The sequence below is a fragment of the Schistocerca nitens genome, chromosome 10 (genome assembly GCF_023898315.1).
Source record: "Schistocerca nitens isolate TAMUIC-IGC-003100 chromosome 10, iqSchNite1.1, whole genome shotgun sequence".
NCBI classification, from domain to species: Eukaryota; Metazoa; Arthropoda; class Insecta; order Orthoptera; family Acrididae; genus Schistocerca; species Schistocerca nitens.
In genome coordinates this window covers 95,834,629-95,860,411 of record NC_064623.1, presented here as the reverse complement: position 1 = coordinate 95,860,411, position 25,783 = coordinate 95,834,629, and the positions used below count along the sequence as shown (strand labels likewise).

General features: G+C 39.8%; 1 protein-coding gene across 2 annotated transcripts in view; it reads left to right on the top strand.

Moving 5' to 3' along the window:
• Positions 1-25,783, top strand: part of LOC126210365 (nuclear RNA export factor 1-like) — a 143,095-nt gene that overhangs the window by 26,143 nt on the left and 91,169 nt on the right. For both annotated transcript variants that reach the window (XM_049939582.1, XM_049939581.1), the window contains exons 6-7: positions 13,215-13,298; positions 15,174-15,278. In XM_049939582.1, coding sequence (XP_049795539.1) covers positions 13,215-13,298; positions 15,174-15,278 — 189 coding nt within the window. The remainder of the gene's footprint in view (positions 1-13,214; positions 13,299-15,173; positions 15,279-25,783) is intronic.

The window sequence follows — 25,783 nt, the reverse complement described above, 5'->3', positions numbered from 1 at the left end:
GACATCCGAATTTTGATTCTGCGAGCGCATGTTCCGACAGAAAGCGCCCATATAGTATCACCATTACATATGCACCTGTGCGCTGTATATGGAGCAATATTTGAAGAGGGCATGAAACTCGACAGCTTTTGCGCATGCCAGTTATGGTATAAATTTAGTGATGTGAACTAGCAATCTGCAGATCAAAGCACTCACCTGAAGAAGGGTGAATGGCTGTCGGCTGAAATATTGTGGCAAATTAATCCAGCTGCAATCCCAAAACTTTGTGGAATAAATAATTGTTTGAAAATACATTTTGAAAAATGTGGTATATATTTATCCCAAAAGTGACTGGAAAACAAGTGGAGATCTTTCAGCCTGATACATGTAAGGCTCCATTCCACATCTGCAAACAGATAAATTTCATCAGTGTGTGGCACTTGTCTTACCTCATTCTATGAAATTTGTGACTGGGCACGTAAAAAAGCTGCTACCAAGAACGTATTTTTGGAAGTGAACAAAACCAGCACAAGAATCACCTACCAGAAGTGATGCTAAACAACAAATTGTTTTCTTATTTTGTAGAAATTGACAGAGCTTGTCAGTCTACCCTCATACAGCTTACGTCATGTTTTGCATAGTGATTTACCTTTTTGTTTTTCTTTGTACTGATGAATTGACAAGAAAAGAGATCAGGTTTGCTTCCGTGGGAATAATTGTGCACCGCTACTATGATGTGATCCAGGACTGAAAGGAGGCCAGCATTGCTCGTAATATTGCTGCTGTTTCATTACAGATCCAGATTTCAGCTAACAGCACAGCTGTCACCAATGCTATAAATACAGGATAACAAGGGAAGCAGACAGTGAAAAAATGCACTAACTGATAACCATGGGAAGTTGTACAAAATGCCAGTTGCACAATTACATACCATTGTTGGTAGTGATGTGTACCCAGCAGTTATAACGACACATATTATGATATAACTTTGGTGTGCCAGTCAAATTGAAGCTGCTGTTTACATACCTATACAGCTAACCTCAGTTTATACCATGTTGGTTGGCCAACACACACTATTTTCACTATTCATATTACAGAGTGTATTAAGATAAAATTTGTGTGTAAGCATAAAATGAATTTACATGGTTTAAATGTCTCTGAGCATTATGGGACTTAACATCGGAGGCCATCAGTCCCCCTAGAACTTAGAACTACTTAAACCTAATCAACCTAAAGACATCACACACATCCATGCCCGAGGCAGGATTCGAACCTGCAACTGTAGTAGTTGCTCGGTTCTGGACTGAAGTGCCTAGAACCGCTTGGCCACGGTGGCTGGCTAAAACGAATTCAATAATAATTATAGCAAAATACAATTTTTTTGGATGGCATATAAATTAAAATAAGCCTATACAAATATTGCAATAAATTGAGTTCATTGTCATAAAAATGTATTAAAGAGATTTATATTCCGTAAAATATTAAAGCTGAGTAGCAAACTGGTGTAAGAATTATAATTTTCCATTATTTATTTTATAATCTGAAAATATAAAATATACGATCACCAGTACTAAAGTATGGAGATGCTACGTAATGAAATTTTGAAATTAGTGTTATGGCTGCTAAGCAAAAGGAAATGCTGTAAAATGTTTATAATTATGCTTGTTAGCAGATTTCAAAAAACATCATTAGTGTACACTGATGTTGAAAACTACAGTACAAAGTGTGGAACCTGTAAATACTGAAAGGACAACTTAGATGTTTCGTTGTACAGTTTGTACCCGTATGGCACGCAGTTACTACATAGGGATGGGTCCACTACGTTCAGTGCATCCCTGCTGGGTCGCCACTATATCATCTATTGAGAAAGCGGCTTTCAAAAAGCTCCCCAAAAATGGATGCTTCTCCAAAAAATCTCCATCCCCTCAAGTGACTCTAAAAGTCTCTACTTCTCACCTCTACGAAGCAATTTCAGTTTGAGGTCGGATCCAGAACACTGTGTCCGCAATCATTCAAGTGGACGGCAAAATTAGATTTCTCAGCCACATCCCTTCTTCCCAGCGCCACATGCTCCTGGAATATGACCTCAAGTCGTCTCTCAGTTTGGCCCACATAACAGGTGTTACAGTCTGAGCACACCAATCTGTATGGATCAGATTGATGAAAAATGTTGATTTTTTTGTGTATTGTGTAATAGTAACTGTCAATGAACTGCGATATTTGTCACAATGAGTATTTTAATTTACATGCCTCCCAAAAAAATGTATTTTACTGTAATTATTTTATGAATTCTTTTTGTTCTTATATATAAATTTTGTATTGACACACTTTTTTGTATATGAATAATGGAGGTAGAGGGTGCTGGTCATCCGACTTGTCATAAACTGAGGTTAACTCTGTGGGTTGGTAAATGGCAGCCTCCATTTGACTGATGCTTGTACATGCCACTGTTAAATTGCAATATGTGCTGAATCCACATGACTATCTATAATGGTATACAGTTCTGCAACTGGTATTTTGTACAAACAGTGACACGGTTCTTGGTTAGTGTGCTGTTTCATTGTTGGAGTCCTGTGCTATTTTGTATTTTCAGCACTGACGATAGCAGTGCTGTTAGCTGCAAACTAGATCTGCAATAAAATACAGATGATATTATGGCCAATGCTGATTTGTTGCTGTGCTGAAGAAAAGGGGTGCTAATATTGTAACAGTTTCAAACGGTGTTTGTTATGCTACTGGACTTTAGGTGATGGTTCTTTGGTCAGTGAACTACCCAACACTATTTTGCTATCATAATTATAGCTAGTTGATTGCAGTTTGAGGTACAGGCTGCATATCTAAACTGGAAAACGGGAAGTAGTTGGATGAGATGAATTCAGTTTAGAAATGAGATAAGCTCTTGGAGAGATTTGTGTGTAGCTAAATATTTTATAAAGTTATTGACAACTGATTTGAGACTGAAATATAATTATGAAAGCTCTAAACAACATTTACTGTTGTAGTGAAGGTATAAACTGCATTGTGTTCCTGTGCAAATAAATGAAATTGATAAGAGAACTCAGTAAATTTATAAACAAGTTTGTGAACTTAAATTGTGAACCACCAACTTAGCTTCAGAATACTGTTGGTTTAAAGATGTAAATGTTTGCGGGGTAGTATATTATCATGTAAGTAAATTTGGAATTAATGTATTAAGATAAGATTATGTGTTCCAAACTAAAAAGAAAACAACCTAATTTGTTTGTGTGTTTAGCTTTTAGAAGTGCTAATAAAAACAGTAGTAAACAAATTCATTGGCTGTATTGACTTTTGTCTCCGGTGTCAGACAAATAAGAGGAGTAATGATGAAGCTTTGATTGACACAAAAAATTTGCTTAAATTTTATTATTATTATTTTTAATTTTTCTTAATTTTTTCTGAATGAGCAGTTGTTGACATGTAGATGTAAATTTGGGTGCTCTCTAGGGAAGTGTGTTAGAACCCTTGCTGTTCCAGTTATATATTAATGATCTTGCAAACAGTACTAATAGTGACTTCAGACTTTCTTCAGATGATGCAGTTATCTATAATGAATTACTGTCTGAAAAAAACCTACACAAATATTCAACCAAAGTTTGATATTTCAAAGTGGTGCAAAGATAGACAGATTGCTTTAAGTGTTCAGGAATGTAAAATCGTGCACTTCACAAAACGGAAAACATAATAACCTCCAAATATAGTATCAATGAGTCACAGTTGGAATACGTGAGTGTAACACTTTGTAGGTATACAGAATGGTAGAATTACACAAGCTCAGTAGTGGGCAAAGCATGTGGAAGACTGCTAATCATTGGCAGAATGTAGTAGTCGAGAAAGGAGGTCACTTATAAAACATTTTTATGAGCCACTCTAGAATATTGCTCAAGTGTGTGGCAGAGGGTATTAATGTACACAGAGAAGAACAACACAAATAGTCATAGGTTAGTAAATACTTCACAATATTTCATTGGCGCAACTGACAGTCATCTTCAGGTGTGGCGAACACACTGGTGGGCTGTTACCGAAGCCTCCTATTTATGACAGTCTGAGAAGACACTGCTCAGGTGTGAATGCACCAAATTTGGTGACCAATGGTGTAGATATACATTGATTGGTAGTGAAGAGAGACAGCTACACCACCTGCCGGTGACAAATGCACGCACAGAGGCTGTCAATCATACTGTGTGCTGCTGTTGGCTGCCCTGACACCTTCTGTCAGGAGCTGCCTGCCAAAATACGTGTCTGCGCTGGTGTGCGCCCGTCTTCACTGCTGCTGTAGCGTCATTCCTTGTACGACCGACAGTTCTTCATTGTGGTTGCTGTGATTTTCACATGGCTGGCACTGGACCCGTGCCATGCTAAGATGGTGCCCTGTGTCCTTGTTCAGCACATAAGTTGAGCTGCGAATTTCCACTGTTTCTTTAATAATGCTGTCCCAGTAAGAATTCTGGTGTTTTTGTATTCCATACTCTGTCCTGTACTGAGACAATGCTCAGCCACTACTGATTTCCCAGGCCGGTCCAGATGCGTGTGTTGATGATGATTGAGACATCTTTCCTCCACGGTGCGACAAGTTTGTCCAGTGTATGATGTCCCGCAGCTACAAGGAATCTCATAGGCACGGGGGCTTCTGAAATTGAGAGGCCTACAAGAACTCTGAGTTTTGTTGGTGGACAAAAGGTGCATTTATGTTTCTCCAATAATATTCCTATTTTCAAAGAAAAGCCATCGACGTATGGCGAGATGACCATTTCTCTTTGTTCTTCACTTTCTTCCAGTTTGTCTATTTATCTAGCATACTCAGAGTGTAAGGCATGGTGAATCTCTGTTCAGACTAACCATTGTCTAAAAATATGGTATGGAGCTGGTGTAACTAATCAGACAAGCTTCCTGAGTCTAATATGGCTCTGCTCTGTGGACCATCCTAAGCATGCCACTTCATTGTGGAGGATGGTGGCAGCTGGTGGCCTGTAAGTATAAATCCGAGTATGTAGGTTTACGGTATACAGCATCAGCCAAGGTGCCAGCATCTTTTCTCTGCAGCAACACTTCCAGGAATTGTAGTTTGCTGTTTTTCTCCATCTCCATCATAAAATAAACTTGATGTCCAAGTGAAAAGAATTTAGACATTAAAAAACGAATCCTGTGATGGAGTGCCATGGAGCCAGATGACAAAAGTGTCTTCCAAATATCACCAAAGCACATAGGTTTCAACTTCGCTGACTGTAATGATCTCTCCTCAAAATCTTCGGTAAAAAGACTGACAACAGTGTGTGACAAGGGACTACCCATTGCGACACAGTCGGTCTGTTCAGAGCATTGGTTGCTGAATAAAAAATAAATTGAGAAGAGCACATGGTGATGCTTACGGGTGCTCAAAGCAAGATTATCAATGAATGGGAGCCCATGTGTAAACAAATTGACAAGTTCCCATTCCAGCTTCTCACCAGTGAGCAACAGTGATCCCTGCAGTGGTACTCGAGTGAAAAGTGAGACCACACGGAAACTAACGAGAATATCTGATGGTGCAAGTCGCAGGTTCTTGAGCTGATGGACTAAATCTGAGATGTGGATGTTGTGCTAATTTTTTCCCCGTAAAGGGCTTAGTTGTGATTCTAGATGTTTAGCCAAATTGTATGTTGGTGCCGCAGTATTTCTAAAAACTCGTCGAAAGGCATGGTATGCTTATGAATGTTAGGTAGCCCGTATAGTCTGGGAGGAAGACGTGTCTGTGTATGAAGTCGCGTTTTGGTCGTGGGGTCTTTGTTTAGAAGACAGTGTGCAGGGTTGTTCAATAACTGGTTCATCCTGCTTAGGTAAATGTGTTTGGAGAAGATAATGGCTGCGCTGCTTTTATCTGTTGGTAAGATTACAATATTAGGATCCTTACGCAGAGATTGAAGCACTGACCTCTCTGTAGCCGAGACATTAGTTTTAGATGCTGGCATGTCAGAGCATGGAAAGTCGCTAGTCTGGTTTGCTTGACAGCATTCCTAAGCAGTTTCAGGAGTTCTATTTCAACAGAGATAATAATATCCCGAACTGGAGGTGTCCTCAGGGTGGTGTGAAGTCCAATGCTTTCTCAGATACCAAAACTGCTGTCTCAGGCACAGGTTTGTCCGTAAGTTTGTACACGGTCTGCCTAAAAAGTTTATTCTGAGGCGGTCATAAATAGGTGGCTTCGCTCACAGCCTCAGTAGAGTGTTCCCTGCAACTGAAGTTGGTCTGTTTCGCCGATGGAATTATTGTGGAAATTCCGCGATGACATCCGACATCTCGCTCGAGAACCGTATTTACAACTATTCCTTCAGGAAAGCCTCGAGTCATAGGTCTGTTTGACTTCCAGGTGAGTGTCACAGAGATGCTGAAGAAACTGAACTGGCAGACACTTGAGGATATGTGCAAGCTAGTACCAGCTTTAATTGATGGCTGTAGGAATATATGACAGTGTCCTTTGTATTGCTCCTGTAGGGATTGTGCAGAAAATATTAAATTAATTACATTGCTCACAGAGGCAATTAAACAGTAATTGTGGCTGCACTCCATTTGGGAATGGAACAGGAAAAAGCCTGAAAACAGGATATGTACACCCCGGGACAATCAAGAAATCCGGGGAAAATCAGGGAGTTTTTGCATCCAGGAAAAATTTGGAAATTTTTTTAGGATTTCTGGAATTTTTCATTGTTTTTGTTTTCTGTTGAATTTTTATAATTTTAACTGATAAGAACTGATACTCTAAAAAAGAAATTTACTGCAGCAATACAGCAGAAATGAGAGAATAACGCCAAAATAAAACTTTAGTTGCAAAGAAACTGTGCCATTTACAACAACACAACACAGCACTCACTCAACAGCAAAATGTGTCACAGACTACTCAATACTTTGTAACAACAAACTGTTTTCGATGCGGGGCCTACGTCATTTCATTTAGCATGACATCATAAACTGTTTACATTTCTAATGGATCTTACATGTTAGAATGCATAGTGAATTGCTTAAATCGCAGAGCATTAGACTCTCATTCAAAACTTAACACTGAGAATGTTAAAAAATATTTTGGGCCCAGAAGACCAGACATTTACGCCGTTATTTAAAATTTTACTGTCACATTTGTGTTTGGCATATATTAAAGGGTAACACACACTAAAAAAGAAAAAACTTCAAGTTTAGTTTTTCATATTTATTTTAGTTATTTCATAGATTACAAATTATTCAATAACAACAGCAAAATGTCTAATTATCCTTAAAAAAGAAGTGTGAAGTGAGTGCTCGACAGAACATATATTTGGCCAGGTAACCCATGAAACGTTCGGTGCACAGCTGTGAATCTGTAACAGTGCTTGTCAGAAATATTCAGCTGCTGCAGTTTAAGTTTTACTCTTAGGATTCTGCCTAACCTCTTACTTGGACAAAAAACAGCAAAACATTTTTGATGACCAGTGTTATATGTGAAAGCTTAGCTTTTCTTGTAGCTGTATTGCCTGTATATTAACTTACACGATAACTTTTCCTGTCTGTGTGTTCATGATTATTAACAATGATAGTGCTCTTGGCTGACTATGGTACGTGTCCTGTGCTCTGAATATCTGCTGTCATTGATTAGTGATATTGCATGACATGAACTATGATTGGCTGACAAAAGCGCATTGCTATCTAGATTTCAGTGCTTCGAAAACTACCATGCTGTATTTGGTGGAATTCGATCTTTCCAAATCATGTTGTCTCCTAAAGGGCCGAAAAGTTCTATGCTGGTGTATAAAACCTTCTCCACTCAAAGGAGTGATAAGTTTTACAGCTCTGAGGGGAGAATATTGTCACTTAACATGGAAAAAGTGTACATTCACCAAGGGTATAGCGTATTTTCACCAGGAAAAAAGTGTATATTCACCCGAGAAAAAGTGTATTTTCAACTGGAAAATCGAGGTATTTCTTTTCCTTGTCCACGTATACATCCTGTAATAACTGATACGTGGGAAGTACACTCTACAGTGCCGTTCATAGTGGTTTGCAGAGCATGGATGTAGGTACAGATTTAGATGAGTGCTGTGTGTGTGTGTGTGTGTGTGTGTGTGTGTGGGTGTGGGTGTGGGTGGGTGGGTGTGATGCAGTAGCAGCTTTCGCCACCATCAAAAAAGTTTAAGAGCATCATGCTGTTTTTGTGGGTGCCATGGTATGATGCTGACAGATTGTGCTCACAAGGGGCATATTACCAAAATCTCCTGATCATTACAAGAGGCTGTCAAGATGACACATCACGGGAAGCTATGAGGTGCTGATTCTGCTCCAAGGCAAAGCCCCACCTCATTCTGCACAGTTACCAGATTTTGTCTTGGCTGATGCCATCCCCCCCCCCTCCCCCCCCCCCCCCTCCTGTGCCCCTCCTCTCCTCACATTATTTTCCTGGAACAGTACCCAGTGACTTTTGTCTGTTTACTCAGATGCAGAAACTGTTACATGGCAGGCATTTTCAGAATGATAACAAGGTAATTTTTGATGTGGAAAGTTGTATGAAAAGCCAAAGTAGTCCAGTCGTATGGAGTTGAAAGTCTTGTAGAAGTGCCACCATGAAAACACAACACCTCATCTACATCTATACTCCGCAAACCCCTGTGAGGTGCATACCAGGGGGTATGTCCCACTGTAAAAGTTATTAGGGTTTCTTCCTTTTCCATTGATGCATGTTGCTTGGGAAGAATGATTGTTTAAATGCCTGTGTGCGAGCAGTTATTATTCTAATCTTGTCCTTACAGTCCCTATGTGAGTGATACATAGGGGATTCTAGTATATTCCTAGAGTCATTTAAAGCTGGTTCTTGAAACTTTGTTTGTAAACTTTCTTGAAATATTTTACATCTATCTTCAAGAGTCTTCCAATTCGGTTCCATCAGTATCTCTGTGACACACCCCTATGGATAAAACAAACCTGTGACCATTAGTGCTGCCCTTGTCTATATGCATTCAGTATTCCCTGTTAGTCCTATTTGGCATGGGTCCCACACACTTGAGCAGTATTCTAGAACCAGTTGCATGAGTGGTTTGTAAACAATCTTCTTTGTAGACTGATGGCTCTTCCACAGTATTCTACCAATAAACTGAAGCCTACCACCTGCTTTACCCACGACTGAACCTATGTGATCATTCCATTTCATATCCCTACAAAGTCTTACATCCAGGTATTTGTATGAGTTGGCTAATTCCAACAGTGAGTCAATTTTTTTATTTTATTTTATTTTATTTTATTTTTGGAGTGCACAGTTTTACATTTTTGAACATTTAAAGCAAGTTACCAGTCTTTGTACCATTTTGAAACCTTATCAAAATCAGTGTGAATATTTATGCAGCTTCTTTCAGATAGTACTTAGGTATAGATAACTGCATCATCTGCAAAAACTCTGAGGTTACTATTAATATTGTGTGCAACACAACATGAACAGCAAGGGTCCCCTTATACACACCTGAAGTTACTTCTACATCTGATGATGACTCTCCATCCATGATAACGTACTGTGTCTTCCCTATCAAAAAGTCTTCAATCCAGTTACAAATTTCACTTGATAGCCCATACCATCATATTTTTGATGATAAGTGTAGGTGTGGTACTGAGTCAAATGCTTTTCAGAAATGGAGACCTACTGCATGTACTTGACTGCCTTGATCCAAATCTTTCAGTATGTCACGTGAGAAAAGTGCGAGTTGGGTTTCACATGATTGATGTTTTCGAAATCCGTGCTGGTTGACTTTGAGAAGGTCATTCTGTTCAAGATACCTCACTGTGTTTCAGCTCAGAATATGTTCTAAGATTTAATAACAAGTCAATGTCAAGGATATTACATGGTAGTTTTGTGGATCACTTTTACCACTCTTCTTGTAGATGGATGTGACCTTTGCCTTTTTTCCATTAACTGGGCATATTTTTTTATTCAAGGGATCTAGGATAGGTTATAGTTAGAAGAAAGGATAACTCGGCCGTAAATTCAGTATAGAATCTGACAGGGATACCGTTATGCCCTGGAAGTTTGTTCAGTTTAAATGCTTTCAGCTGTTTCTCAAAACCAGTTATACTAAGACTTATTTCACTGATCTTTTCAGTGGTATGAGAATTAAATTGGGGCAATTCTCCTGGTTTTTCCATGGTAAAGAAACATTTGACAAGGGAGTTAAGCATTTCAGCTTTTGCTTTGCTACCTTCAATTTCAGTTCCTATCTCATTCACTAGGGACTGGACGCTAACTTTGGTGCCACATACAACCAGAATTTATTTGGGTATTGTGTAATATCATTTGACAGTATCTGCTGTGTTAGTCATTGAAAGCATCATGCATTGCTCTCTTGACAGCCAAATGCTTTTCTTTCAGCATTTCTCTATCTATAGTTGTACCCTTTGTTCTATACCAGTTGTGCTGTAATCTCTGTTTCCTTAGAAGTTTATTTACAGTGAGTGTATACCTTGTAGGTTCCCTCCCAATGTGAAATGTTCTACTGGGTGCATATGTATCCAGTGCACGGTCAACTATTCTTTTAAGCTTGATCCATAGTTCCTCTACATGCTCCTGCCCTGTGTTGGAAGTTTCGAGTTCCTCACTGAAATGTGACTCTACTGGCCCTTTTTTTCTCTCTAGTTTACTGAGCATGTATATCTTTCTACTTGTTGTAGTTGTTTAGTTATCCTGCAGTAAGCTATGATGTTCATTGAAAGGATAAAATGAAAGTTCTTGTCACTCTCACAATTAAAAGGTGTTATGATAACTTATGTAAATTACATAATAATTATGCTTTATTTGGCATTAATAGTAAATATCATGATATTATATTATTTAGTTGGACAGATAAAAAATCTATTCACCAAGTGGCGACAGGACACGCGCATAAAAGGCTGTTGTCTTTATATGTGTATTTTGCTGCTGCTTGGTAAGTAGATTTTTTATCTATTCAATTAAATACTTTGTCAGTAATTGATTGTTTTCATTGTTATAATATTATATTAGTAATACAGCAATTACAAAGAAATTTCAAAGAACTTTCGTCCTCCTTGTGCATCTCTGTCCTTGTCTTGACTTAATTCATCTTCAAAATGAGAATATATATGGGTGTGATAAGGTAAGTAAAATAATGGATGACTAATTTTAATTCATACCAGATAATAGGTAAATAATTATTGCTGAAACCAGTGTACAGTGTTTGTTAGGCTAATGAGCTCATGAGCTTTCACAAGGGGAAATTATAATACTGACAAAGCGAAATATGGCTTATCTTCGTCTATGTGCATTGATGACAAGACAGCATTGGGTCTGACAGCTGTCATTGTGCTGTATGCCACAACTATACTTTTTGTCTTCCATTTATTCAAGTTGCTTCACTACTTCTTTGTCACTAGTTGATTAACGAAATGTTGGACAGTAATGCATAGGAGGACCTTGTTCTCTATAAGAAATTGCTCTGGAGTGGGAGATTCCACTGCATTGTAAATCTGCAATTGAATATCTTCGAGAAGTATGTCTGCTGCTGCTTCAACCACACATTGACGCTCTTCCTATGGAGGTGATCTTGACCGATGCCAACTATCTGTAAGAATTTTATACTCAGTGTTTTTTTAAACAAACAACAACTGATTTCTGCACAGATAGGACAATCACTTTCATAGTTCAACAGTTTAGCTTTCACAGTCTTGACATCAGGATGGCAGTCACTGTGTATCTGGTCTGTTAACTGCTGAAGGCAAAATCGACACTCTTACTGAGGTAGTTGAAAGTTTGCTGCATAGCACCATCAAATTCTGTGCCATGTGGAAATATTGTCTTCTTCTCTACCTACTTTGGATTGCTGCGTGGGACTGTCACAGATTTGATGTGTTACTTGGCATCTATTGGAACTAAATAGAAAGTAGTCTAGCCCAATGTATTATTGAGCATGCTAATTCATTATTTTGTCTGTCACTGAGCTTCAGAACAGTTCCTTGCAGCCCCAGCTCGCACGTACAAGACAGTAGGTTCCATCGATTGTGTGGGTGCTCGTTTTGCTGAAATGGCAATTCTGGCCTATTAGTAGACTGACAGAGAAAATAGTTGCTTTTGAAACAAAATCCATTGAGCACTTCAAGTTTCTCTTAGGCTGCAACCCTCTTAGCCTCCACTGCAATTAATTTTCTGCATTCTGGAATTAATTTATCGTTAGTGTTCTTTTCTCAAGACGGTTCATGAATTTTGACCACAGTTTTGCCCTTCAAAAATGCAGCTCACCCCCAAGCTTCCTCTACCGACCTGATTCAAGAACATTCTTTGAGCCCACTTCTGGTTTTTGTGATGACACTTTTCTCCCACCATCCCATACACCATCACATAGGACACACTTCTGACTTGAACTTATTATATATGACCATTTTATACATTAAAACTAAATTTACTGAACAAAGACGTGTGTTAAGCAACCATCCGTGGGTGAACTTGTATCCAGTTGCAGCCGCAGGAGACTGACACAAAAAACTGGCCTCTCTCTTGTCAGGAGGGGGAGGTCATTCCATCTCACAAATGTCGTGCCCCTCCACCATGGCAAGTATCAACTACCAACTATTCCAATGACATCATGACACTACTGGAGGATGGAATTTGGAAGTGGAAAGGCATGTGGGAGAGGTCCTGAGGTAGCTCATTCCCTCAGTTTTGAAATTGCACTGACTTCAACATGCGCAACATGTCCTGTGGTTTGTCTGACAAAAAAAAGTCACTAAGCTCTGTTTTTGTGAAAAATTTTATCCTCTCTATTTTCATAAATAGTGAGCTTTGCTGTAAATTGTGCCATTTCAGTTATAAGTGGAAAACCTGTAGAATTCCCATGGCTACCTTCATTTTTGACACATTTCCATGGCAGGTTTTTGGTGGAACTTTGAAAATTTGGACTCTTCCCCCTCAAAAACATATAGAAATCTTGTCAAAACAACTTCTACAAAACTTTACACTCTTTGGTCCTTCTGAGCACCATTGACTGGACCGAAGTGCAGACATCTGCAGCTGAGGTCTTCCGCAAGTCATCCATCATTGGGAAAATTGTGTTACACTGAAGGACAGATATGTAGAGAAGTAGGTTTTTCACGATCTTGTATCACATTTTTCATTGTGATAGTTAAAACTTTATGACTGTTCATCACAAATATTTTAGTGTATTGAAACCTAGTGTTGCCATAATTTAACTTACATTTACATGCGATTATTGCATTTTTTCCAGGTGAAACAAACTGTGGATGACAGAGTAGCTGTTCTTAATGCCATCAAGCGGCACATTTCTCCGCTGAGGCTTATTCCATATTTTGTAAGTTCATAACTGTAGGCAGACAGTTTTTTTTTCACTCTTAATTTTTAATGTTATGCTTAGAAGTAATCTTTAAGTGGTATACAGTGATATTTTTTTTCTATCCTATATCCACACAATAGTCATGGTTGCAGTGGTAGGTTCTTGCAGGGATTCGTGCAATAACCATTACTATTTTTGAATACAGTGAGAAGCTGCATATTTTTAAGCCCAAGTAGAAGGCTTTTCTGCAGGCAAACTCTTTCTATTCCCTGTAGTAGTACATTATGCCACTATAACTGCAGTTCTTAGTAAAGTTGACGACATTTTGCATATATTAGGTCTACAACTTTGCTTCTGCCATTTTGCAGTAGAGGGTAGTAGTTACCTAGTGGTGGTGCAGGTAACATGTCACAAGTGTCATAGAGTAAGTGTAGGCATTTGTAAACATAACACCATCAAAATATACATCGTTAATTTATACTCGATTGAATATGTCATCTTACGAGCCGAAGTCCTGTCATTTGCAGAAAGTTTTAATTTTCTGCTTTATCATGAAGAAATCTGTGGTTGAGGTTCATAAAATGTTGGGCATCGCCTTTGGTGAGGTACCTATTTTTGAAAGAACGTGCATAGAATGGTTTCAGTGCTTCAAGAACAATGATTTTGATGCAGAAGTCTGGCATGGCAGTGGAAGAGAGGTTTTTGAAGTTACTGAAACAGACACAGCAGATCATTATCGAAAACATTTTGTGCGTTTGACCTGAACACTGACAGACAAATGGCTGCAATATAGCAAAAGCTACGAATAGATGGTTTTGCGCCGTGGCAGTGCTCAACCTCATGTCACAAAGCAAGTCAAAAATACTTGGGAATGTTAAAATAGGAAGTCCTTTCCCATCTGCTTTATTCTCCAGGGATTCCTCCCTCTGACTACTACCTTTTTCGACTTTTTTCATTAATGCCACAGGGCCTGGCTGACCAGCACTTCCGGTCATATAAGCACGTGCAAAATTGGATCAATTTATGGATCACCTCAAAGAATGCCTATTTCTACCTCCACAATATTCGTATGCTGCCTGAAAGATGAGAGAAGGTGATGGTCAATAAGTTGAATAGTAAATTTTTTGTAAGTTTTTAACAATAAAGCTGAGAAAAAATAGCAGAGGCAAAGTTGTAGACCTAGTATTATTTTTAAACAGTTGAAAATCCAGGATTTAATAGTGACAGTATAACAAAAAGGATAAATTGCTATTCATAATATAGCGAAGATGTTGAGTCATAGACAGGCGCAACAAGAAGACTGCTAAACAAGTAATCATTCAGTCAAAGGGCCTTCTTCTGGACAACATACACACATGCACATGCATGCAATAACAACTCTCACACATATGAGCACTGTCTCAGGCCCCCAAGGCCAGTCTGCGAGCAACAGAGCATGTTGGGAGAAGCAGTCTGGGTGGTGGGGGTAAGGAGGAGGCTGGGGTGAGGATGGGGAGGGATAGCAGGGTATGGGTGGGGGATATTGAAGTGCTACCTGTGGGAGCATACAGGGACGAGGTGGGGAGAGGGTAGGAGAGCTAGATGCAGTCAGGAGATTTGACAGTGGGCAGGAGTGGTGGTGGTGGGGGGAGGAGAGAAGTGAAAAGATTGTGGGTCCATTGGTGGAATAGAAGGTTGTGTAACAGAAGAGGGCTTTTTGGCTCTGAACTGAAAACTTGAAAGTGTAGCAGTCTTTTTGTTGCGCCTGTCTGCAACTCTTCATTCTACTATATGGTGAATAGCAATCTAGCCTTTTCATAATAATATTATTTTTACATAATATTGTGGAATTATTGCAAACACATAGTAGTAGATAGTCTTGTTTTCTCATAACTATGCGTACTATTTTTACAGTTTCACATGGAAGATGGACATATAACATTCCTAGTGAATAACTGCAGTACTTCCTTCATTGCATTGTTCAAAAAGAACCTTAAAGTGCCATACATGTCTACTGAGGTAAGTTTTTAATGGCCCTTGGTCTACTATTAGTATGTGTAACTTACAGTTACTTGCTTGTAAAAATAGCTCTCGGTGACTTTAAATTTGGATAAAATTCCAAGCTGCTGATAAAATAGCGACAGTGGCTCTATCAGGAAAGCTGCTGTTAAGAGGTAGTCAATGTTTGCCAGTGGGTGTTACCTTATTTAAAAACTTCGTTGGTCTGTTTTGACAGTTACGCCATTCTATAGAGAGCAATTGCTGCATGTCAGTTCACTATATAGATTCCTATTATGGATTACAGGAACCACTTTAAAGCTTGCCGTATTATCCTACTGCACCTGTCACCATCACCAACACCATTCTCCCTGCCCATTACTCAATTTTTCTCTAAATTTTCCTCACCTAGTGGATGGCGCAGTAGTGATGGCTGAATTTGTACCCCAAACAGTGGCTGTTCAAATCCCCATCTGGCCATCGAGATTAGATTTTCTCAATTTTTCCCTAAATCAGTTCAGGTGAGTGCTGAGTCAGTTCCTTTGAAATGACATGGCTGATCTGATCCACCAGCCTTCGCCAGTCTGTGCTTGTAGTCAATCTCTAATGATCTTATCATTGACAGGATGCTAAATGCCGGTCAACCTTCCTCACAGTGGTCACCTAGCCCAGGGCTTCTCAGACATTTTCGTCGACCACTCCTTTTGTATAGGCACATTTCTTCGAAAACCTCACTCACTGTCGCAAATGTAATTATAGTGAAACCCAGCTTATACACTTTTTAAGGGACTTCAAAAAATGGAGTAAAATGCGGGAAAATGTAAAATGTGGGAAATAATGTTTTAAGCTGTAAAAGTTATGTATAAGATACCCCATCACATTTTCGCACTTTGTGTATGTACACATAATAGGCATCAAAATATTTTTGTCAGGGACTTTATTATCTAATAAAAACTGCTGATGACTGTCTGGGAAGTAGAAGATTTTGTCTCAATTTCATACATCATAGTCGATGTTTCTGGTAAGCCTGCAGCTCTCATTCATTTTTTAATTATGAAACACTGCACCAGTTACATATTTTTTCATGCTTAGTGCAGTGTGTTTTGAAATTTTTTTCTCATTGTCAAGTGCAAATATTTACATAAGTATTTTGTGTGGTGTTTGCGTATATGTTGTTCTGAGCCTCTTGAGCTGTAGTCATATGTTTGAGGTTTTCCAGTACTGTGCCTCCTCAGTTATGTAAAAAACCACACACAAAAACTCTCACTCTCATTGTTTGTTTGTGTCACATCACAAAAAGTACATACGTAAATACTGCACTTGACAATGAGAGTTCTTGAAAAACGTTTTGCTCAGCACAAAAAAATACGTAATCGGCGCTATGTGTAAATCAAAACCATTTGAGCAATGCAAAGTGCTTAAAGGTGTCTACTAGCACTACAAGTGGACAAAAGGCAAAACATGCCAAATATGGTTCGACACAGGTGTGACGACGACTACAACTATCACAAAACTACGCATGTGCTGTAAAGACAGTTTGGAAATGGTTGTGATTGGTCATATTATCTTTATTTGAACGAACCTTGCTACTCCCATCAGCCACCACGCATTGTAGAGTTTGGCAGCGGCAGGAGATACGACACAAATTATTCCAACTTGTACACATTTAGTGGTTTAAATCTGCTGAGTAGAGCACCCTAGTGTCAAGAAACTTAACCACGTAATGTTTGTAAACATTCCTTGACAGGCAACATCATGCCAGCATCATTTTACGTCAATTTTTCTCCATAATCATTTTTTCATAAAGGTTAAATTGTGGGACAATTACAAATATTGGGTGCGAATTAACATTGTGGGCATAGGAAATTTAATGGAAGCAATAAAAAAAGTTGTAAACAACAGGAAAACATTAATTCCAGGAACATAAAATTGGGGTTATACTGTAATTAGTACTATCAGCATATATGGACAATGGGTATTATAGTTTCTGCCCAGAAAAAGACAAGAAGAGAATAGAAGCTTTAGAAATGTGCTACAGAAGAATGCTGAAGATTAGATGGGTAGATCACATAACTAATGAGGAGGTATTGAATAGAATTGGGAAGAAGAGGAGTTTGTGGCACAACTTGACAAGAAGAAGGGACCGATTGGTAGGACATGTTCTGAGGCATCAGGGGATCACAAATTTAACATTGGAGGGCAGCGTGGAGGGTAAAAATCGTATAGGGAGACCAAGAGATGAATACGCTAAGCAGATTCAGAAGGATGTAGGTTGCAGTAAGTACTGGGAGATGAAGAAGCTTGCACAGGATAGAGTAGCATGGAGAGCTGCATCAAACCAGTCTCAGGACGGAAGACCACCACCACCACCACAACAACAACAACAACAACAACAATTTCTGCCCAGGCACTGCACAACCAACCCTCTTTGTTGAAACTGTAATAGAGTAAATTCTTACAAGTAAACAATACAAGAGAAAGTAATACTTGAACTAGATAATATATGTTGATAAGAATTATGATTGAAATGGTGTAATGGGGCTCCAGTAATAAGATTGCCAATTGTGATTAAAATCCTGTGTTGGAGCAGCAATAATAAGATGGCCTATAGCAATAGAAAAATACAGAAATTTTAGCAGAAACATTTTAAAAAATTACTGAATTGCAGAGATCCTCCAGAAATACTACAAATAAACACGGATACCCCTATTAAAACACCAGCAGAAAGTATAAAACACCTAGAAGCCATCAAGTTTGCAAAGCTTTGAAAGAGCCCAAAAACTAAAAAGCGAGTGTAGAAGTTCAAACATTAGCGGAACATTGGAAATATGCAGCTGAACCAGTGAAGATATCATTACACCAATGTATACTGAAAGTGTGGAACAAAGAAAAGCTACTGGAAGATTGGACTACAGCTATAATCCATCCATTGTACAAAAAAGAAGACAAATCAGATCCAGATAACTATACAGGAATTTCCCTTTTGGATATCTCATATAAAGTCATGTCAAGAATTCTGTGCAATCATCATAAAGATCAGCCTGAATAGGAAGTAGTAGAATATCAAGGTGGATTTAGACCCTGCAGAACCTGTCCAGAACAGATAATACAAAAACAACAAGTTATAACCTTTGTAGACTTCGAAAAAGCATGTGATTGTATCCACAGATCTTCAGTGATGAAGCTGCTAAGCGTTTTTGTCTCCATCCCAAATTCATTAAATTGATAAACTTTACTCCAACAAACACCAAATCTAAAGTAAAGTTCAGAGGAGAATATCTGAACCATGTATGTTTAAAAGAAGGTTAAGACAGATGGTTTATTGCCATTACTCTTCAACTGTGCACTTTAGTATGTCATGAGGAAATGGTACATGGAAAATTGCAAAAACATAAGAATTAGAATCAAAGAAGATTAAATAAACTTAAATTGCTTGGAATTCCCAGATGACTTTGCAGTACTAGCTAGTGTTACTACCCAATAACATTCAAGAAGGCAGAAATCAAATAACAGGCCTACAAAATGCAGCACAAAAAGTAGGACTCCAGGTATCAACCACATAAAAGTAAATAACGAGAAAGTAAAAACAGTGAACAGTTTAAATACCTAGGAGAAATTTTTATATATGACTTGGTTGAGAAAACTGCATGGCAAATAAAAACGAACGTGGTCATACAATGAAAATGTCTGTCAGTCAAAACTAAATTAAAACTTTACAAGATGTTTGCCCAACCGAGGTGACATACAGAAGTGAATCTCTTTTCAGAGTCACACAGAAAAACAGAATTGACAAAATTCTAAAATTAGAGAGAAGAATAGCTAGAACATTCATAAATAAAAAAATATCAAAAGGATGGCCAATAGTGTATAGTGACAAATGAAGTGATGTACAATGAACCGGAACCCATTACGGATACTATATAGAAAAAAGGATCTCTCTCTTCTTGGTCACAGTATGAGGACACCAGAAACCAGATTATCAAGAAAAATTATAAAGAAACTTGGGAACATGAAACAACAAATAGCATGGATCAAGAAAATCAGGGAGGATATGAAACAGCTAGAATTAACCCTGGACGATTTGCAAAACAAAACACAAAATTTAAAGAAACTGAAAAATAGAAAAATAAGATTTAAACAAGACATAGACAAGTGGCAAACAATAAACAGAGCACTTACAGATGAGTAATGACAAAAAAGATCATAATGAATAAAAGATACTGGGCAATTTGGAAAGAAAATCTATTGAAGAATATGCCCAGAAAATGATTTAGTGCAGTGGTCCAATGAGGCCATAAAAGCTGAAGAAGAAGCACCAAAAATGGAAAGAAAGAAGAAGAAATAGGTAATTTGCATTCTTCAACATGTTGGTGTTCTAGAGAATTCTGTATATTGTTGACTAAACTTTTACCTGAGCATCTTGCTGGATTACTGAACCTAGAGTGTCACCAACTATTTTGGAAGGTGGGAGACGAGATACTGGCAGAAGTAAAGCTGTGAGTACCGGGCGTGAGTCGTGCTTCGGTAGCTCAGTTGGTAGAGCACTTGCCCGCGAAAGGCAAAGGTCCCGAGTTCGAGTCTCGGTCGGGCACACAGTTTTAATCTGCCAGGAAGTTTCATATCAGCGCACACTCCGCTGCAGAGTGAAAATCTCATTCTGGAAACATCCCCCAGGCTGTGGCTAAGCCATGTCTCCGCAATATCCTTTCTTTCAGGAGTGCTAGTTGTGCAAGGTTCGCAGGAGAGCTTCTGTAAAGTTTGGAAGGTGGGAGACGAGATACTGGCAGAAGTAAAGCTGTGAGTACCGGGTGTGAGTCGTGCTTCGGTAGCTCAGTTGGTAGAGCACTCGCCCGCGAAGGGCAAAGGTCCCGAGTTCGAGTCTCGGTCGGGCACACAGTTTTAATCTGCCAGGAAGTTTCATATCAGCGCACACTCCGCTGCAGAGTGAAAATCTCATTCTGGAAACTATTTCTAACTCTTTCTGGCACTTAGTGATTTTCCCCGTATACACAGCTAACCATAAAAATTGCAATGACAGAAAGGACGGAAGTAACAAAATTTTTTATATTGTATGTTTATAGTGTGATGAATAAATAAATTGTGGATGATTCGGGGGTGTAGTGGGTGCAAAATTCTGTACAGAGCTGTCACCTTGGGCAGCAACAGTGACTCCGAACCCTCTTGGCATTGACTTGAACTGAATTCGGATAGCAGATACGGCTATGTCACTCTGGGCTGCTTCATCTCTGCACTAAAGTTCACCTATTGTAGTGGCTATCGAGTGTTGGCATGCCAGTACTTTGGAAACCAATGACAGAATGGTCTGAGAGAGATCGGAAGTATGTGCTGCCTAGGGCAACAGTCGAATGCCCTCTTATCACGGTAGGTTGTGATGGCATAAATGATGTTTTGCCTGGAGTTAGCTTCTTTGAAAGTGACGTAAATTTCCTGTCAAAGATAAGGGCACAGCTGCAGGTCTCGATGTGTCAGAAATGTAACGTCTGCTGTCCAAAGTACCGGAGATGCCAACTGGAGATGATTGTCTTATGTACCCTCTAGCATAGCATACCCTTGAGGCAGATTCTGGGCATTCTTGACAGGGATGAATCAAGTCGGGCAATTTTCTATCTCCAGAGAGCGTCCACAAATGGCTACACCCGTTGCGATGCAGTATACAGAACCGAGATTCGACGGTGAGTCTCTCTTGGGTGCTGCATCGTTGGAACCCTGAAAAATAGTTGCCACACTGACAGTCCGTGGTAGGACTTGCCCAAAATAATGTGGCCAGTGCACAGAAATGCATTTTCATCCCGAGCCCCAGGCGAGTCTGTCCTGCCGTTCTGAAAGGCTGGCCCCCTCGGTCGGCTGTCGCCTTCCGACCTGCGCACTTTGAGCATTCTCATTGTGATCTCTTTACTATGTTTGCTGATCTCTTTACTGTGTTTACTGGCACCGTAGTCTCACCACACTGCAGCGGACCGTTTGTGCTGATACGAGCACTGCAGAGAGGTTGTAGCCATTCTTCTGGTTGTCAGAATGGTGTAGTCGACCTTCCCCCAGGGTGTCGTGGGTTCGACGGGCTGACGAGGTGGATGGGACCCAGTCTGGGATGACAACAGCTGCTGAGAGGTAGATAGAGTACTGGTAAACCCTTAATTAATCGTGAAGGTAGAGCGTGTTTGTCTTATAACATCTTTTTGAGGCACCATCAATTCTGTTCGGTTTCTCTTCCAATTACTTTGTCATCTCTGATAGAATGTTTTCAGCAAACTGTAAAAAATTAATTTCATCTTCCTGAACTTTAATCCTCGTTCCAAATTTCTTTTTGGTTTCCCTTACTGATTTCTCAGTGTCCAGAGTGAATAACTTCGGGCATAAACTACAACCTTACCTCACTCTTTTCCCAACTACTGCATGCTACGACTCTTATAACTACCACCTGGTTTCTGCACGAGTGGTACATAACTTTTTGCCTTCTGTATTTTATAACTGCTACCTTCATAATTGCAGTGAGTACAGTCCAGACATTATTATCAAATAGTTTTTCTAAATCTACAAATGATGTAAAAGTAGATTTTCCTTTCTTCAACCTTAAATTTATATGATCAGTATTCCCTTGAATGTTTCTACCTTCCTCTCGAACTGAAACTGATCTTCAGCCAGGTTGGTTTCTACCAGCTTGTGTCAGTACTTTGCAGTATGACTTACTAAACTGATTGTTCTTACAATGGGAACTCCACTTTCGAATATCAGTAGCATATGGAAAATAATAACTTGCTACTTACTGTAAAGATTACATGCTGAGTTGCAAGCAGGCATAACGAAAAGACTGTTACACATTTATCTTTTGGCCAAAGCCTTCTTCAGAAAAACACACACTCACATTCATTTACACAAGTAAGCACACCTCACTCCCACATGCCAGAGGGCAGGTCAGACCGGAATACAGCTGTGATTTTGAATGCAAGTAGCAATCTTGGGAGGTCGGGAAAAGGATAGTGTGGTACAGGTGGGGAGAGAGAAGAGGGCTGTCTAGTGAAGTCTACATGGACTAGGAGGCATGACAAGAATGCCACCAGATGCAGTGTCAGGAGTCTGTAGGGAAGGCATGTGGGGAGGGGGTGTATTAAGGGGAGTGAAAAAGAAGAGGAGCAGGTAAGGGGAAAGAGGGTTGGTGCATTGGCAGAGAGCGGCACATGAAGATGGTGAGGAGTCAGGAACTGGGATTAGGTGATAGCATGAAGGGGTGGAAACTGTTGGATGAATGATGTGGGTACAGTAGGTTACCTTAGGTTGAGGCCGGGATGATTTCGGGAGTGGAGAATGTGTGCAGTTCAGAAAAGCTGATGCTGAAGGGAAGGATCCATATAGCTCAGGTAGCAAAGCAGTCATTGAAATCAAGTGTGTTATGCTCGGCTGTTTGTTGTATCACAGGTTGGTCTACTCTCAGCCACAGTTTGGCTGCAGCTGTTCATACTGGTGGACAGCTGATTGGTAGTCTTAGCTGTACAACGATTGCAGCAGATCTGATATATGACATGGCTGATTTCATAGGTGGCCTGGCTCCTGATGGGGTATGATAAGCCTGTGACAGGACTGAAACAGTAAGTGCTGGATGGGTCAGTGGGCAGCTCTTTTACCTGGATGCCCCACAGGGATATGATCGCTGTGGCAAGGAGTTTGGATTGGGAGTGGCAATGAGATGGACCAGAATGTTGAGGAGGTTGGGTGTGCGATGGAAAACCACTTAAGGAAGGTGGGATGGATTTCAGGTAGGATGGCTCTCATTTCAGGCCATTGACCAACAGTCTCCAACAAACTGCCTGTAATCCAGCATCCCACATCAAAAGGTACCAACCACTTCCTTCACTGATGCTCCACCATCTCCAGCCATTGACCTCCTGGATCCCTATTCGTCATTGTTGATGCCAGTCCCCTGTAGACCAACGTCCCTCGTGCCCTGTGGTCTTGTCGCTATTGAACACCACCTTTCCCACTGTCTTTCAGACTCCAAACCCAGTACCTTATTCGTCATACACCTTACTAGCTTCATCCTAAGTCACTACTACTTCTCCTTTGAAGGGAAGGTGTACAAACAGACCGAGCGAGGTGGCGCAGAGGTTAGCACACTGGACTCGCATTCGGGAGGACGACAGTTCAATCCCATGTCCGGCCATCCTGATTTAGGCTTTCTGTGATTTTCCTAAATCACTCCACGCAAATGCCGGGATGGTTCCTCTGAAAGGGCACGGCCGACTTCCTTCCCCGTCCTTCCCTGATCCGACGAGATCGATGATCTCGCAGTTTGGTCTCTTCCCACAAACAACCCAACAACTGTACAAACAGATCTGCAGCACTGCCATGGGCACCTGCATGGCATTCGACTGGGACAACTGAACAACATCCCTCGTCAAAGCCTAGTAATTACCTGATGTTTCCTTGGGAACTATCTATAATCTTTGGTTCTTTCAGTTTATCCATATCCCATGTCCTTAATCTCCTATCTTTCTGCAATTTCTTCAGTTTTAATCTGTAATTCATACCAATAAATTGGCATCTGTTATTCACAAAATTTTCATCTCTTTTTTACGACATTCAAGTTCAAAAGGTTTTCACACTGTGTGTCTGAAGATGAAGCCACACTGCTGTGAAATCGACTGTTAAAGAAGAAGTGATGGTTGGGCAATGTTTTGACTGGAATGTCTGCTTTTGTAAAGACTTCAACAGAACCTGCCCTCCTCAAAATAGTCTATGTATTCTTTTGTCACTATTTAACCCTTTAACAAATGACTTTCTGTTGAGAAACAGAAGCATTTGCCCATTGTTTAACTGTGTGCATCTATGACTTGGTGTGTATTGACATATTTTTTCATTTCCCCATCCAAGTCGATAATTTCAAAGTCTCAAAAATCTACAAAATATTAATTTTGATCTTTCATGGGTATTCATAGCTGTGTGACCCATACTTGACAGTGCTGCAGATAGAACGAGTGAGGCACCTAGCGTAAATGTAGAACCAAAAATGAGTCTGTTGGACATTAGGGGAAGAATTTCAGTATGACTGAATTATGTTAAGTTCTGCTTCCCTGTAGCTAAAGTGCAAAGTGTTGACACTATAAACTGACAGTCGAACATGTAAACAAATTACAACTTATATTACCAGAATTAGTGTGGCTTTCTGGTGTGTGTGTGTGTGTGTGTGTGTGTGTGTGTGTGTGTGTGTGTGAGAGAGAGAGAGAGAGAGAGAGAGAGAGAGAGAGAGATAAATGCAGAACATAAACTACGGAGACATTATGACCAAATGCATCCTAACAGGAGCGACGTGTTAAGTGTTTTTTTTATTTTCTCGGCTGCCAAATGACAAACACCGATAGACATCCATTGGAGATTCAAGAATATGTACGGGGCAGTACGTCCGTCGGAAACTGTCATTGTGGAATGGTGCGCCAAGTTCCGTACAGGTTGGGATTCGACATGAGAGACAGAGGCCGGCCTTATCCAATGTGGACAACAACAAGCAGGCAGTGGATCGTGCTTCAGCTAATGAATACCTTGCATGTTCAATGCTGATCAAAAATTAAACATGATGCCTGTTTGCCTGAAGTACCTACTATGTTTCAATGTTGAAGTTAATACCTTCCTTGAGCACATTGTTGCAGGTAACAAAAATGTGCCACCACTGGGAACTGGAGTCGAAAGCATTGATTGATGTAGTGGTGTTGTGAATCGTCCTCCCATCCCAAAAAGGTCAAGTAATCTGTGTCACTACAATGACAGCATGATCACTAATCCTTGCCTCTATACTGACACACTTGATAAGGTAAGGCTAAAAAGTTTAAAATATTCCAATTTTGTTAGAAAGAGCAAATAAGTAATTGTTAGCCTCCCACTTTGAAAATGTATGGACATCATCAGTTCCAAAGTGATGGATATAGAGGATTTATGGGCAAAGTGTAAATGGATTATAAATCACTTTCCGGAGAAGCATGTGTCGAGTAAGTGGATTAAGGATGGAAAAGGCCCGCCATGGCTTAATACAAAATTTGGAAAATGCTGAGATAGCAAATGATGTCAGACAAAAGTTGTTAGAGATTTATGCATCTGCAAAAAGATCTGTGCTGCAATCGTACAACAGCTACTACCGCCTGACCTTAACAAAGGATCTGACTGAGACCCTGAGAAAATTCTGCTTCTGTGTAAAAATGTTACGCGGGCGTAAGGCTTTTATCCAGTCACTCGTTAACCAGTCTGATGTGACAGTAGAAGGTAACAAAAGAAAAGTGGGAGTTTTAAGTTTCACTTTTAAGAAATTGTATACGCAAGAAAATCGTACAAACAGATCATCGTTTGACCATCTCACAGTCTCCTGTTGGAGGACACACTAATAAGCACCCCTGCCATAGAGAAACAACTCAAAGAGTTGAAAGCAAATAAGTCGTGAAGCCCGGATAGAATCCCAGTTTGTTTTACAAAGATTACTTTACGGCAGTGGCCTCTTATTTAGTGTGCATTTATCACGAATCTCT